At 41.5% G+C, this 16,554-nt stretch overlaps 3 protein-coding genes across 5 annotated transcripts in view; 1 reads left to right on the forward strand and 2 right to left on the reverse strand.

Moving 5' to 3' along the window:
- LOC135505091 (palmitoyltransferase ZDHHC16B-like) overlaps positions 1–2,423 on the reverse strand; it is a 12,502-nt gene extending 10,079 nt beyond the window's left edge. The window contains exon 1 of one of the 3 annotated variants that reach the window (XM_064924167.1): positions 2,279–2,423. The gene's annotated coding sequence lies outside the window, so the exon portion shown is untranslated. Of the gene's footprint in view, positions 1–1,764; positions 2,259–2,278 lie in introns of those variants that run through there. The other 2 variants (XM_064924168.1, XM_064924166.1) reach the window with 2 other exon arrangements.
- Positions 2,424–6,219: 3,796 nt separating this feature from the next.
- LOC135503758 (VPS35 endosomal protein-sorting factor-like) lies at positions 6,220–8,971 on the forward strand. Its single transcript, XM_064921899.1, has 4 exons — positions 6,220–6,265; positions 6,406–6,483; positions 8,426–8,539; positions 8,658–8,971. Exons 2-4 carry the CDS (start codon positions 6,442–6,444, stop codon positions 8,736–8,738), a joined length of 237 nt encoding a protein of 78 aa, XP_064777971.1. The 5' UTR covers positions 6,220–6,265; positions 6,406–6,441; the 3' UTR covers positions 8,739–8,971.
- A 1,826-nt stretch (positions 8,972–10,797) lies between these two features.
- Positions 10,798–15,574, reverse strand: LOC135505093 (Golgi to ER traffic protein 4 homolog). Its single transcript, XM_064924172.1, has 9 exons — positions 15,215–15,574; positions 14,186–14,264; positions 13,970–14,051; positions 13,704–13,853; positions 13,469–13,607; positions 13,218–13,358; positions 13,040–13,115; positions 12,848–12,920; positions 10,798–12,707 (listed from the first exon to the last, which is right to left on the reverse strand). The coding sequence occupies exons 1-9, from the start codon at positions 15,355–15,357 to the stop codon at positions 12,613–12,615; spliced, it is 978 nt and encodes a 325-aa protein (XP_064780244.1). The 5' UTR covers positions 15,358–15,574; the 3' UTR covers positions 10,798–12,612.
- Between the last annotated feature and the right edge of the window lie 980 nt (positions 15,575–16,554).

Here is a 16,554-nt window from a genome sequence, read left to right on the forward strand (position 1 = left end):
TTGGGGAAATCATTTTTCGCTTTAAATTGTGCAATTTCCAGAAAAGTGAAGAGAGGCATTCATTCCAACTTTTAATTACATTTGTATGGCCGAATCATCATTTATAATGCTGGGACCTTCACTGTGGCCAGCTGTTGGCCTACAACTGCCCCCTCTGTTGTCAATATGCAGAGTATGTAATCCCCCTTTCCAACCTGCGCAGATAGAATGACAGAAATCTAATAATGCCAACAGGTGACCATGAGGTCACCCAGTATTACGGAGATCATTGATCAGCATATGGCAGCATGCCAGTCATAGAAAAGCTGCGTGGAACTGGAAAAGATTAGGGGTGATTTCCTGCCAAATCGACAGGCTGTTGTTGACTACCTACCAACTACACATGAATTTCCAAAAGGTAGAGTTCAGTGACATATTGGAACAAACCAGTATGAACAAAATGTGAACATGCAATCAATCTCTAAACCTGATCATCACCATCAGAAAGCTTGTTTTTCCTCAATCTCAGATTAACCCCTTAATTCTCAGTTTTAAAACACAACAATTAAGCTCTTTAAGGCAGTGAGGGCAGTCTATGGCAACTTCCAAATCTGCCCAGCAAGGAAATGGTCTCCTCTGCTCTGCCAGGGTAAAAAGACTTGCCCCTGTCTGTCCCTGAAACGGGCTTAGCATATTTGTGTGCAGCACAGGCCTTGCAACTGGCAAGCTGCACTGACAACTCTAAACAGACACGTCAGTCTGTTTGATGCTTCTGCTCAAGACTTTTCTCTCTCTGTGCCATTGCTGTCTCTTCGTTCTGTCCTCGGGGTAAACATTTACACCAGTGTTGACAGCACTGGGCCCAGGGAATGATGGAGTTGTTTATTGGGGTTTTTGTACTCCAGAAAATGGCCTCATTCTACAATCCGAAAGGATGCAAATGACATTCACATATTAAGAAAACAATCCGCAAAATAGAATGTTAATGCAGTCAGGACTGAACAGTACGTTCTACATCCTAAAGTACTACATTTCTATGATCACATTCACACCATCAACACTCAAAATATTTGGAATGTCTGCAGCTCTGCGCTGACTGCACAACTAACATAGCCCTAACTTCTTTCTAGTCTTCATTTTACAGGGTTCTCTAACGTTAAAAAGGGGCAATCTGCAGTTACTACATACATTTTTGGACATCAATTAATTACATTTACCCATCAATTATTGAAGAATTTCACTTATAAATGTCTCATGAGCTTAGTTCAACTGTCGCACCCCATCCTGAACCATTACTCAAATGTTTTAAAACAAACCCTATATAGCATCAACGTGGTTAAAACGATCATTTTAATGCCATGGATGGCTCAGTCATTGTGTCCATAGCTCTGCTGATTAATTTGAGATTGAGAGCTAACATTTCTCCAGACCCATTTCTCAGACTTTTTCCCGAAAAAGGTGGCAGGACTAGGGGACTATGTTTCTTGTTTCAACCTCCGATTGCCGCTTTAAGGCACAGACAAGCATTCTCACTGTCACGTTAATATTTGTTGCCGCTGGCTACCACAAACAATGTTGATAGGGTGCCACCAGCCTGGCAATCTTGATTGCTCAGTTTTCCGCTGGCAGGCCGCTCCATGACATTTGATTACAATCTGAGATGTGTGTTGATTGCAAAATATTACCATTTTATGATGGCTCGCTAGCAGCGAGCTATGATAACTAGCTGGCTAATTACTAGTACTGACACCATTGATATGCCAATAATCAAAATATTTCACTCACCTTATCTCCCGAGAAAATAGGACCAGCTAGGTTAAATGCATTGACATTCAAGTCATTATAACTGTGAAATGTTAGCTACACTCAAGAGATTTCGCAAAGTGAGCAAAACATTATAAATCGCGCGCGGAAGCAGACAATCTTATTTTGTGTCAAAAATCCTCGAGACGTCGTACCCCTTCGGGCATGCATTGGATCTTGGGAAATGCATTTTTTTTTGTACTTTTCAAGATGTCAATAAAACCGTTCCCTGCTAATCTGTTGATTGATTCAAGCTGCGCTACATCATCCATACTTTTTGAATTTTCACGTTTCATGACTACCATAAATTATATCTGGAAACATTTCTTATTAGAGGAGAAAACAGCGTTGTCTCAAAATTGATACTCCAAGCAGGAAGTGGAGACGTCATATGACTAGAAAGATACGGCATCTGTGCAGATACCTATTTTCTGGTCAAAAATCGGTATTTGCTGTTCTTTAAATCTTAAGAGTATAAACATCACATTGAACTAACATAGCTAGATGCATAACAGCAAATTCAAATGCGTGTACTTGCTGTCATAACTAGTCAGAAGCCGTCAACGTTGTTTTTTTTTTTTTTTCTCGAAGTCGGCTTTCTGACAAACAACATTCAGCATCAACGTAGTCTCCACCCGGCACAGCCAGAAGAGGACTGGCCACCCCTCAGAGCCTGTTTCCTCTCCAGGTTTCTTCCGAGGTTCCTTCCATTCTAGGGAGTTTTTCCTAGCCACCGTGCTTCAACATCTGCAATGCTTGCTTTTTGGGGTTTTACGCTGGGTTTCTGTACAGCACTTTGTGACATCGGCTGATGTAAAAAGGGCTTTATAAATACATTTGATTGATTGATTGACCTGCATTAATACAAGCACACTGCAATATTTGCAAAATATATATATCAAAATAATATGAGGTTCCTGCACTTAAGAGAAGTGGGGTTTTTTCTCCAGATTTTAACAGTACATGGCCAAGATTTTCAAACGTTCATAGATGACCAGCAGGGTCAAATAATAATAATCACAGTGGTTATAGAGGGTGCAACAGGTCAGCACCTCAAAAGTAAACGACCAGGTGGACTGTGGACAGCAAGGAGTCATCAGGCCAGGTAGTCCTGAGGCATGATCAACATTTTGTGGTTCTTGTCAAGATTCTAGCAGCCGTGTTTAGCACTAATTTAAGTGTATTTAGTGCTTTATCCAGGTAGCCAGAAAGTAGAGCATTGCAGTAGTCTAATCTAAGTCTAAGCATGGATTAATTTTTCTGAATCATTTTTGGACAGAAAGTTTGAGATTTTTGCAATGTTACGAAGATGGAAAAAAGCTGTCATTGAAATATTCTTGATAACGCAGTCCTTCACAGTTTTATTTGAGATGACTGTACAACCATCAAGATGAATTGTCCAATCCAACAGAAGATCTCATTGTTTCTTGGGACCTAGAACTAGGTATCTCTGTTTTGTCCGAGTTTGAAAGTAAAACATTTGACGCCATCCACTTCCTTATGTCTTAAACACAGGCTTCCAGGGTGGGCAATTTTGGGGCTTCACCATGTTTCATCGAAATGTACAGCTGTGTGTCGTCCGCATAGCAGTGAAAGTTAACATTATGTTTCCGAATGACATCACCAAGAGATAAAATATATAGTGAAAACAGTAGTGGTGCAAAAACTGAACTTTGGGGAACACCTACGTTTACAGTTGATTTGTCAGATGACAAACCATCCACAGAGACAGATAAGATCTAAACAAGGACAGAACTTGTCTGTGTAGACCAATTTGGGTTTCCAATCTCTCCAAAAGACTGTGGTGATCGATGGTATCAAAAGCAGCACTAAGATCTAGGAGCGCGAGGACAGATGCAGAGCCTTATAGTTTTTTATATTTCCTGGGTCAAAGTTTGGATTTTTCAACAGAGGCTTTGTTACTGCAACTTTTTGTGAGTTTGGTACACATCTGGTGGATAGAGAGCCGTTTATTATGTTCAACATAGGAGGGCAAGCACAGGAAGCAGCTCTTTCAGTAGTTTAGTTGGAATAGGGTCCAGTATGCAGCTTGAAGGTTTAGAGGCCAATACTATTTTCATCAATGTGTCAAGAGATATAGTATTAAAAAACTTGAGTGTCTCTCTTGATCCTAGGTCACGGCAGTGTTGTGCAGACTCAGGACAACTGAGCTTTGGAGAAATACGCAGATTTAAAGAGGAGACCATAATTTGCTTTCTGATGATCATGATCTTTTGATCAAAGAAGTTGAATTTATCACTGCTGAAGTGAAAGCCATCCTCTCTTGGGGAACGCTGACTTTTAGTTAGGTATGCGACAGTATCAATAATACATTTAGGATTGGCTCTATATAATAAGGTCATCGCCAAAGTGCACAGTACACAGGTGCACAACAAATAATAACCCTATTAGACAATGAAGACATGCTTTGTGGTGCACATGGGCAAATGGTCAGGTTGTAAATGTTACCTTCTCTTATTCCAGGATTACATCAACTGTGCTGAGATCAGGGTGGAGTTCACCTGTCGTCACTTCACTGTGGGTGTTTTAATAGGATCCCCATTAGCTGTTGCAAAAGCAGCAGCTACTCTTCCTGGGATCAACACAAAACATGAAACATGACATAATACAGAACATCAATAGACAAACACAGAACTACATAAAAAAATGTTTTTACAAAAAAGCATAAGTCGCCTACATATCAATGCACGCACACAAACTATCTAGGTCAAATAGGGGAGAGGCGTTGTGCCGTGAGGTGCTGCTTTATCTGTTTTTGAGACCAGATTCCCTGTTCACTTGAGCAATATGAGGTGCAACGGAGTTCCATGCAATGGCTCCATATAATTATGTACGCTTGAATTTGTTCTGAATTTGGGGACTGTGAAAAGACCCCTGGTGGCATGTCTGGTGGGTTAAGTGTGTGTGTCAGAGCTGTGTGTAAATTGACTATGCAAACAATTTGGGATTTTCAAAACAATGTTTCTTCTAAAAAGATGAAGTGATGCAGTCGGTCTCTCCTCAACTCCTAACCAAGAGAGTCTGGCATACATAGTATTTATATCAGCCCTCTGATTACAATGAAGCGCAAGACATGCCGCTCTGTTCTGGGCCAGCTGCAGCTTAACTAGGTCTTTCCTTGCAGCACTGCACCACATGACTGGACAATAATCAAGATAAGTCTAAACTAGAGCCTGCTGGACTTGCTTTTTGGAGTGTGGTGTCAAAAAAGCAGACCATCTCTTTATCACGGACAGACCTCTCCCCATCTTTACAACCATTGAATCTATGTTTTGACCATGACAGTTTACAATCTAAGGTAACACCAAGTAATTTTGTCTCCACAACTTGTTCAATAGCCATTCCATTCATTACCAGGTTCAGCTGAGGTCTAGACCTTAGGGAATGATTTGTACCAAATACAATGCTCTTAGTTTTAGAGATGTTCAGCACCAGTTTATTACTGGCCACCCATTCCAAAACAGACTACCAATGAAAGAGTTGTAAGCATCAGGGTCTCCAAATGATTCATGCTAGTATAATCCTTATTTCCTCTTTCTCTCAGAAACGTGAGGTCAACACTGTGCTCTCTGACATCATCAAGCACATTATGCCGGATCGTGCCTTTGAGGATGCCCATGCTCAGCTCCAGTCCGTGATAAGGAAGATCCTCACCTACTTTCATGACTTCTCTATACCTCTTCTCCATGGTACGACTTGGTTTGATATTCTCCAGTCTCACACAATCACTCATGTTTGTCAATGGATCGATCTAATTAGTTTCTCTATGATTCTCCCTTAGGAGCGTTTCCTTCCCTTCGTGGACATGTCCCAGAAGGACAGCGTCAGGGTGGAGGTGTGTCTCTCCATCATGGACATCTTCATCAAGTACATCTGGTTTAGGCAACACCTTCATTAATGTCATGCTACGTGGCTAATGACACCCAAGCTAAATATCTCTTCAACTCTTTTCTATGTGAACTTAATTTGCTTCTGTGCATGTATCCATGTGTCTATCCCGAATGTCTGCCTGTGTCTGTCCCTTCAGACACCAACAGGAGCACACTAGAGACCCTGTTATCCTCAATTCTCTACTGCACGTCTGTAAGACCATGCACGACTCTGTAAAGTAAGTAGTGAACTGTGGGTGGGTGTGTTATAAAGTGACCCTACACTCTCTGTGTCCTTTAGCGCACTGACTCTGGAGGATGAGAAGAGATTTGCCTCTGGCCTTTCTGATCAATGGCTTCATACGCATGGTGAGTGTCTGACTGACTACCCCACCTCTGGGTCCTCATGCACTACTTCTCCTGCATTTCCAAGGCTGACAAACAGTGATCCCCCCCCCCCCTCCACGTGAGAACAGCCAAGGGGCCAACCATACCCCCTCATAAGCCCTTATCTACATCGTCTTATCTGTGTGTGCACAGACATAGACGCGACACCAAGACCACACCTAGACATGGTTGACCTTTATTAACTTGTATGTAGTTCTGTAATTGCAATACAAACCAACTTCTTTTGACAGTTGATATCGATCTAGTTAAACGTTGTAATAATTTTCCAAAGGTTACACATAGAGCGCATACTGTATATGCACTCAGCTTATTGTCTTCTTTTCAGGCTGTGAACCAGCTGGCCGTGGAGACAAGCCATGTTATGAGGGGGAGCCACTCCCATGAGACTGCTGCTTTTGTCAGGGTTTGTCACACCACAGCACTATCTACAGTACCAGTCAAAGTTTGGATACACCACATTCAAGGGTTTTTCTTTATGTTGTAAAACTATTTTCTATATTGTAGAATAATAGTGAAGACATCAAAACTATGAAAAACAATTATGGAATCATGTAGTAACCAAAAAAATGTTAAAACATATTTTAGAGTTTAGATTCTTCAAAGGAGCCACCCTCTGCCTTGATGACAGCTTTGCACACTCTTGACATTCTCTCAACCAGCTTCACCTGGAATGCTTTTCCAACAGTCTTGAAGGAGTTCCCACATATGCTGAGCACTTGTTGGCTGCTTTTCCTTCACACTGCGGTCCAACTCATCCCAAACCATCTCAATTGGGTTGAGGTCGGGTGATTGTGGAGGCCAGGTCATCTGATGCAGCACTCCATCACGCTCCTTCTTGGTCAAATAGCCCTTACACAGCCTGGAGGTGTATTGGGTCATTGTCCTGTTGGGTCATTGTCCTAAGTGCAAACCAGATGGTATGGCCTATTAATTTAAGGATATAGCCTACAAAGAAATACATTGTGAAGCATTTGGGAGTGAGGTCCTGAGCACTCAGGAGCATGTTTTTATCAAGGATCTCTCTGTACTTTGCTCCTTTCATCTTTGCCTCGATCCTGACTAGTCCCCCAGTCCCTGCTGTTGAAAAACATCTCCACAACATGATGCTGCCACCACCATGCTTCACCGTAGGGATGGTGCCAGGTTTCCTCCAGACGTGACTCTTGGTTTTGCGACTGCACTTGAATAGTTCCGGATTGACTGACGTCCGTGTCTTAAAGTAATGATGGACTGTCGTTTCTTCTGTATACCACCCCTACCCTGTTGTTGCTGTATACCTCCCCTACCCTGTTGTTGCTGTATACCACCCCTACCCTGTTGTTGCTGTATACCACCCCTACCCTGTTGTTGCTGTATACCACCGCTACCCTGTTGTTGCTGTATACCACCTCTACCCTGTTGTTGCTGTATACCACCGCTACCCTGTTGTTTCTGTATACCACCACTACCCTGTTGTTTCTGTATACCACCCCTGCCCTGTTGTTGCTGTATACCACCGCTACCCTGTTGTTGCTGTATACCACCCCTACCCTGTTGTTGCTGTATACCACCCCTACCCTGTTGTTGCTGTATACCACCGCTACCTTGTCACAACAACTGATTGGCTCAAATGCATTAAGGAAAGAAATTCTACAAATTAACTTTAATTGAAATGCATTCTAGGTGACAACCTCATGAAGCTGGTTGAGAGAATGCCAAGAATGTGCAAAGCTGTCATTAAGGAAAAGAATGGCTACTTTGAACAATCTCAAATATAAAGTATATTTTGATTATTTGTTTTGGTTACTACATGATTCCATGTGTTATTTCATAGTTTTGATGTCTTCACTATTATTCTACAATGTAGAAAATAGTAAAAAAAATAAAATAATAATAACTTTGAATGAGTAGGTGTGTTCAAACTGAATCAGAGAGGTGTGGGGGGCTGCCATAATCGACATCCAAAGACACCCGGGGAACAGTGGGTTAACTGCCTAGCTCAGAGGCAGAACAACATATTTTTACCTTGTCAGCTTGGGGATTCGATCCAGCAGCCTAACCACTAGCTTTAACCACTAGTCTAACCACCTGCCACCTCATGCTTGCATACATTTTAAGTACGAGTGGTCCTGGGAATCCAACCCACTATCCTGATGTTGCAAGCCCATGCTCTACCAACTGAGCTACAGAGGACCATATGATATTGATTTCTTAGAGTAGACTTCAGAAATATAGAAGAAAGTGAAATGAAAGAATCATTGGAGTCAAAGTTGCTGCTTATACATGTTCTTTGTATTTTTCCATAGAACATGTTTTACTTAACTGTCCTCTCGTATCCCATCATGTTCTTCCTCTTTGTGCCATAGAGTGTTCGTAGACAGGGTAGTCTAGCCTTTTCTCTGTTTGGCTGCCTCTTGGCTCATGGGGAGCTACGTAACAACAAACTCAACCTGTGGAATCTGAGCCACACACGCACCTCCGTGAGTGTAAAACAGGCAGTTTTAGGTGCAAGAACAAAACATGGATAGATATTCACTATCTCTATATACACAACACAGAATATGGTTTATGTCTTAGTCGCCCTCTTTTTCTTGACAGGTGAGGACACTAGAATTCATCAAGCGTCAGGCCCAGCAGCCAGACATGGTTCAACACCTCACCCTGCAGTCTAGGACCTGAGGCCATCAACTACATCCCCTGTCCCATACATCTACAGTGCCTTCAGAATGTTTTCACACCCCTTGACTTTAGCATTTTGTGATACAGCCTGAATTTTAAAATGATTACATTTGGATTATTTTGTCACTGGCCTACACACAATACCCCATAATGTCAAAATGGAATTGTTATTCAAAATGTTTACAAATGTATAAAAAATATAAAGCTGAAAAGTATTAAGTCAATAAGCATTCAACCCCTTTGTTTTGTCAAAAATAAATCAGTTCAGGAGTAAAGATTTGCTTAACAACTCGCATACGTTGCATTGACTCCCTCTGTGTGTAATAAGTGTAACGTGATTTTTTTTGAATGACTTATCTCCGTACCCCACACATACAATCATCTGTAAGGTCCCTCAGTCGAGCAGTGAATTTCAAACACAGACTCAACCACAAAGACCAGCGAGGTTTTCCAATGCCTCACAAAGAAGGGCACCTATTGGTAGATGAGTAAAAAATAAAAAAGCAGACATTGAATATCTGTTTGAGCATAGTGAAGTTATTAATTACACTTTGGTGTATCAATACACTCAGTCACTACAAAGATACAGGCGTCTTTCCTAACACAGTTACTGGGGAGGAAGGAAACCACTCAGGTATTTCACCATGAGGCCAGTGGTTACTTTAAAACAGTTACAGAGTTTAATATCTGTGATAGGAGAAACTGAAAAAATGGATCAACAACATTGAAGTTACTCCACAATACTAACTTAATTGACAGAGTGAAAAGAAGGAAGCCTGAACAGAATAAAAATATTCCAAAACGTGCATCCTGTTTGCATCAAGTAATACTGCAAAAAAATGTGGTAAAGCAAGTTAACTTTTTGTCCTGAATACAAAGTGTTATGTTTGGGGCAAATCCAATAAAACACATTACTGAGTAACACTCTCCATATTTTCAGGTATAGTGGTGGCTGCATCATGTTATGGGCATGCTTGTAATCGTTGAGGACTGGGGAGTTTTTCAGAATAAAAAATAAATGGAATGGAGCTAAGCACAGGCAAAATCCTAGAGGAATACCTAGTTCAGTCTGCTTTCCACCAGACACTGGGAGATTAATTCACCTTTCAGCAGGACAATAACCTAAAACAGAAGGCCAAATCTACACTGGAGTTGCTTAACAAGAAGACAGTGAATGTTCCTGAGTGGCCGAGTTACAGTTTTGACTGAAATCTACAAGACCTGAAAATGGTTGTTTAGCAATGATCAACAACCAACTTGACAGAGCTTTAAGAATTTTGAAAATAATGGGCAAATGTTGCACAATCCAAGTGTGGAAAGCTCTTAAGAGACTAACAGCTGCCGAAGGTGCTTCTACAAAGTATCAACTCAGGGGTGTGAATAATTATGTAAATTAGATACCTGTATTTCATTTTCAATAAATTAGCAAACATTTCTAAAAACATGTTTTCACTTTGTCATTCTGAAGTAGTGTGTAGATGGGTGAGACAAAAATTTTTTTTATCAATTTTGAATTCAGGCTGAATAAGTCAATGGGTATGAATACTTTCTGAAGACACTGTACATCCCCTGTAGGGATTGTCTCACCTTAAAACTGCATCTGTTTAGTGCCCTCTAGGTGTCAACTAGGCCCCTGGAGGACTATACACTTGCAGATTTTACAATATTTCATCAGTATTTAATTTGGACCTAGTAAACTAGGTTTGTTGCCTCCAGCCAATAAGTTACATCAATTGATCAATTAATTGCCAGATTGATATGAAACTCCCTCAAGTCTAGACTGATCCTAGATAGGAAGAGCTCCTTACTATGCCATGAACGAACATTATAGATACCTGATTCATACAGTGACGTTAAACTTTACTCCATTTCAAATGATTGTATACTTGTGTATTTCTACTGAAATGACGTTTCTCCATTCTGCGCTAACATTGTATATTATTGTAATAATGTCTGAAAAAATAAAAAATCGTGATATTGGGTATTTGTTTTGACTCCTCCGAAAACAACCAACTCATTCAAGCCCAGCACTCTTTAAAAAGACTGAGGACAGAAAAGCTATCACCATTTGTGTTTATTTACTCAATTAGTGAATCATTTAAAAAGGCAAACAACCCCCATTTGCATTCAAATGAAATAATAAAAAAAAAACAAATGTTATGTTCACCATGCTGGCTTGCTTGCCAGAGCCCCGGTCTGTCAAAAAAAGCCTTTGATCACACATATTCCTCAACTCCGGTAGTGTTCCCTAAATATTCTGCGCATTACCGTACCTACTCACACACCAAAAGGAATAATATATATTCAGGCCTTTAATGCTATCCAGGCAACTTATCTTGTTGAGTTAGTGCATTGAATAATGATGTAACCAATGGCATGAATTTATTTTAAGCTGAGATATTTGTAGTGATCCTTTGTGGCTCAGTTGATAGAGCAACACGCTAGAAAAGCCAGGGTAGTGTGTTCTACTGCTGGGACCATCCATACGTAAAATATACACACGGAGTAGCTTTGGATAAAAACGTCTGCTAAATGGCATATGTTATAGTAGTAACACTTATGGACATCATGGCTGTTATCAAAGATGTAACATTATAATAACAATACCTGAAGGATGTGTCTGTTAGCTTGGAAGAGTCACGTGAGAATTTTAATAGCAGTTACAATTCCAAAATAGATAAGAACCTTTCACCACTCTTAAACATGAATTCAAGAAATTCCCAAAACACATAAAGTTAGCAGTGGAAAATGCCAAAGAACTGGCTTAAACAACCACTGTATACTCTATACACGTAAAAGGAGTCTTCATGTTGGATACTGGGGTATATTTAAACCAAACCATGTGAGATTAATAATTAAGCTTCTGGATATAGACAATATAATTCCACAGTAGGCTGGGATTTTTAAAGTTTTTTTATCTTAGTATTTTCAAATTTCTTTTTTTTTTTCTGGTCTCAAACATCTGGACCGACAAAATGGCACAGTCACCAACTCAATCTGACAATGTATCGGGGGGGGGGGGGCGATGTATTAGAAGACTTCAACGTAACTGATTCGCATTCACATGAACATGCCAAACACATTTAACACACACAGGTATATGACCTGAGCATACCCATCTACCAGTGGAGGTTGCTGAGGGGAGGATGACTCCTAATGATGGCTGGAACAGCGCTAATGGAATGGCAAACACATAGAAACCATGTGTTTTATACCATTCCACTCGAGCCATTACCATGAGCTTGTCCTCCCCAATTAAGGTGCCACCAACCTCCTGTGCCATCTACCAGTCTACTCCTGTCGACGTAAACACACGTAATCTTTCATATGGATTATGAGTAATGGTCAAGTCCGGCTTTAGCTTGCAGCCAGGTGTACGATGCCTGACAGGTATGCCTCTCTACACCATGCAACTACCACATTACAAGTTGTTTATAGTAATTCTTGAAGACAAATTACTACCTGCACCTGTGGAAGATGCATGGTATATGAGGAGAAAAAGCAGCACTCCCTAGAATGAAAAGGGTTTCTTTGTTGTTGTAGTATACCATGCTGATGTGTTATTTTACGAGTTGAATTATGGCTGAAATAAATACACAGCCATTGTTGAATCTTTTCTGTCCCTGTGGATGAGAGAAAATAAGTCCAGGGAAGGAAGGATTGCAGTTGCTCTCTTATCCTTTTTAAAGAAACAAACCTACACAGAAAATTGTCCAAAACGAAGAAACAAAAACTATATAAAAAACAAACATAACTCAAACGGAAGGAGTTTGCATTTTGGCGCAGTCCAGGCAGTGCTGAGGGGGATAGTTTGGCCTGCTCTTTGTTCGGGTTCTTGTTGGATGTGGGGTCAGCCTTGCACTACCCTGTGCTCTCAGTCCAGCTCAATGGGGCTGCCGTGCTCCTGTGCTTCCTCTCCCTCCTCATCCTCACCCTCACCTGAGCCCATCAGGCTGTTCAACAGGTTTCCTGACAGATACAGAACACACTTGAATGAAACAAACATACCGTTTCACCAAAGCAGCTTTCAATGGTGATCAGAATGAGTTTGTAAAAATACTGCTTAGTTCATGCCTGGTATTTAAGAGATGACAGTCACAAGCACTTACCTAGCAATCCACCATATGATGAGGACTGTTTGGGTGGCACCCCGAAGAAAAGCTGTCCTATCCTGTCGAGATACTGATGCAGCAGGCAGTCAATGTAACAGGAGGGGTAGAGGAGAAGGGGGGGGGGATCATTAGACACCATGCCGAGTTACATTGCTACATGAGGAACACTCATTAAAGGGTCAAGCTCACCTCATTATACATAGGGTCCCTCTTCAGGGAAGGCTGATACTGCTCACATAGCACCGTGAACACTGTTAATTTGCCTCTGCAGAGGAAAACAGAAAAAGTTGAGGCACATTTATGAGAACCTGGAAAAACAGTGTTTTATTCCCTGAAGGTTTTGGTGGTTGAATAGATAAGGCCTTACCCATCCACGGCCAGCAAGAGAAACCAGATAAAGTTGAGCAAGGGCTGCACAAAGGGAGGATCCTTCTCTATTGAGGGGTGTTTCTGTGTATATGTGCTGAACACTACAGACGCACTGTTTTTGTTCTTTAAACAGAGGAACCTGAGCAGGAAGAGGGGGGGGGGCAGAGGTGAACAAGCAATTAAACAGCAGAACAAGCAGCTTTTGTTGACAGAATGAAAACAGATGAGGGTGCAGGGAGACAGACTTACTGCAGGACGGCCTGTGCCACAAACATGTCCACCTCACTGCGAAAGCCCCGCTGTGCTGAGTACTCCACCAGCATCTGGGCACATCCCTCTCCATCAGAGGAGTGCAAGAAGTGGTAGCGAGACTCACTGTAGTTTTGCTCTAAACAGATATAATTATATCATATGCAACCTCTGTTCAAGGAAACATGAAAATGATAACCTTGCAGTTTAATGTTCAGAGTTTTCTACTGAATACCTTTCCACAAGGTGACTGCTAGGAGCTGATGCAGTTTGGGGGCGCCCAGCTTCCCTGAGCCACCTGTGGACCACTTGAGTGCGCGGGACACAAATGCTACTCTCTCTGGGGAGTTGGGGTCCATCAAACTGAACAGTTTAGCCAGGTGCTCTGAAATTACAACCCAGAGGAGCTTAACACAGCGACTACGGCACACCGACACTAACTGTGTTCAAACTGTTTAACTACAATTCATTATATACACACACACACACACGTTAGCTCACCTAAGTCTTCGTCCTCCACCTTCGCCTCAGATTTCTCCAAAGACTCTAGCACCAACATTGACAGGTCTGCAGCACTGTTAAGCTGTGTATGACAAAAACCTGTAATTTGCCACAGAACTCACAACTGTTTAGCTGTGGATAATTAAATTTGCTATAGCCAATGCCACAAAAACAGCCGAAATGCAGTGAATGCCCCAGTGTCATGACTTCTTATACCTGGTTGTAGCTGAAGAAGAGCTGGGCACCATTGTACATCAACTCCCTGGCATCGGTGTGCTTTGCTTGTGAAATATACCTGTGTCAAACAGAGATGGCAAATGTCATGTCACTGACAAACTGAATTGAAACCAGGCTAAGCAAGTGACAGTATCAATCAAATGTATTTATAAAGCCCTTTTTACATCAGCCGAGTGACAGTATGGATGTTAGTCTGGTGGTCCCCCTGCCTATGAAATAATGAGGGCTGAAAAGTAATACTCAGTCACTGGGCCAACATTTCTCAATACACAACAGTGAATCGCAGTTAACTGTCAGTTACTAGGCACACACAGTTCTCATGTGAAGTTAGGCTACCTGTCATGACAGTCAAAAACATTGAAGTACAACAGTAAGTGAATGAATTACACCCAATGACTGATCAGACCATCGCTATTAAAATAGTGATGGAAGGTTAGAAACCATGGGCAATACCAACACACATAGCTAAATTGATTGTGAATGTGTAGCAAAGACGACTAGCTAGCTAACGTTAGCTGGTTAGGACATGTAAGTTAGCTAAAACAAACTAGCCTGCTCACGTTGGCTAACTACACACACTCTAGCTAGCGAGATAGCCAGCTAGCGTTAGCTACTACTTGTATCTGACATGATTGTTACTGGGCTGGAGATGACAGTCTGATTATCAGTGTGTCAGGTCAGTGAACTATATCTTTACTAAACAAAAAGGTACACGTATGGGTAACTAGTTAGAAAAACGAGATGGACTGGCTAGCTAGCTAGCGTATATTGCGACATTAGCTAGGCTGCTCGCGTGCTGTGTCCCATTTTGTGACTTGGAGTGATTGACGCAAAAAACTGTCCAAACAAAAAGAAGGACTGACCCGAGTGGGTGGGGCAGTACCTTGAATATACCAATCATACACTAAAATGTAGGCAGCAAGGTTAACAAGCATAACGATCTGGAAAGGGGAGGCCCAAAAGCGAACTAATAATCTCACCGGGCTAACGAAAATTGAAATTTCTTACCTAAAAAATAAGGTTCTGTACATCTGGTGAGCTTCATAGTAATCTCCCTTTTCAACACTGGCTCGCAGTTTCCCTTCAACCCGCTGCGTTCCTCCACGGTTTCTTGCATTGGAGCACTTCAGAGCCTCCTGCTCCGACATCATTATTGTTTGTTCCCAGCAACTCGGCCCAACAACCAAACGTTGACACTGACAGTGCAGAAAGCGGATACACAAAAAATACCTAGCATTGACCCATTTTACTTGCCGTAGTTAATTATGGTTATGGCACAGACAGAATGGGTAACACAGACACGCCACAGGGGTTATAAAGCTGAAGCATCCGTTCAGAACGTTTTCTCACCACCAAATATGGTAGAGAGAGGAAGTCCAGTGGCAAGTAGTGGGAGAGGATGGAACTGGGTGAAACTGTGTCGACATTCTGCAAATGTTCTCATCGATGAAACATCTGATCTCAATACATTTTCTGTTCCCAAAACTAAAATCTGTTACGGACACAATGCATTAAGTTTTATAGACTTTACCCTTTGCCAAAGTCTTAAAAAATAGCGCTGTTTAGAAGGAGTGCAAGGTTTGTGCACATGCGCACTTCACAGAGGAGGCGTTCCCTGAAGGAAATCTATAAATACTGTATCTTTGGCTATGACCTTGTGTTGTTTACATCCAAGTCAGGTACTATCAAATAGAGTCTGGGGCGTTAGTGACCAGATTCCCTGCTAAAGTTAGACCACTTTAATTTCACTAATTTGGGGTTTTAACACATTTTCACCGTTTTATTACAGTTACCTTTTTTATGTGATATTTTTTTTTCTTTTTTTTTAATCTACGGTCACAATGAGATAAGGTGCAGGCCAGTTTAGTTGAGTCCGCCACTAGCACAGTCGGTGCAGTCAGCTCAGCTTTTTATAGAGACAGTGCCTCGGTCTAGGTCTGACAAAACTTAACATGGCAGTGTTGGCATTAGCAGTCTCACTGGATAAAATACCTCCTCCGTTCCTGTCGTTATTGAAAGAGATTGTGATCAGTGGAGATTTTAGCATTTAAATCTTGGTGGGGCAAACAAACAAAAACATGTTTTCGATGCCAGCAAAGCCATGACACAGCACTAAACAATACATTAATTGCACTGTAACGGTTTCAAACGGTGCCCACAGACTGTTAGGGCCTACATAAAGCTGTCCCAACAGCAGAGCTTTCTTTTCAGCACCATGGAGTGAATCCTTACCACTGCTACACCTGGCTATCTGCTACACCTGGCTATCATTTACGGCCTTAAAAAAACATAGCTGATATGGCTGACTTGCTTAAACAAATGTGGTTTCTACTGACAATTAGGATGTA

This window comes from Oncorhynchus masou, chromosome 18 (assembly GCF_036934945.1).
Source record: "Oncorhynchus masou masou isolate Uvic2021 chromosome 18, UVic_Omas_1.1, whole genome shotgun sequence".
Classification (NCBI taxonomy): Eukaryota; Metazoa; Chordata; class Actinopteri; order Salmoniformes; family Salmonidae; genus Oncorhynchus; species Oncorhynchus masou.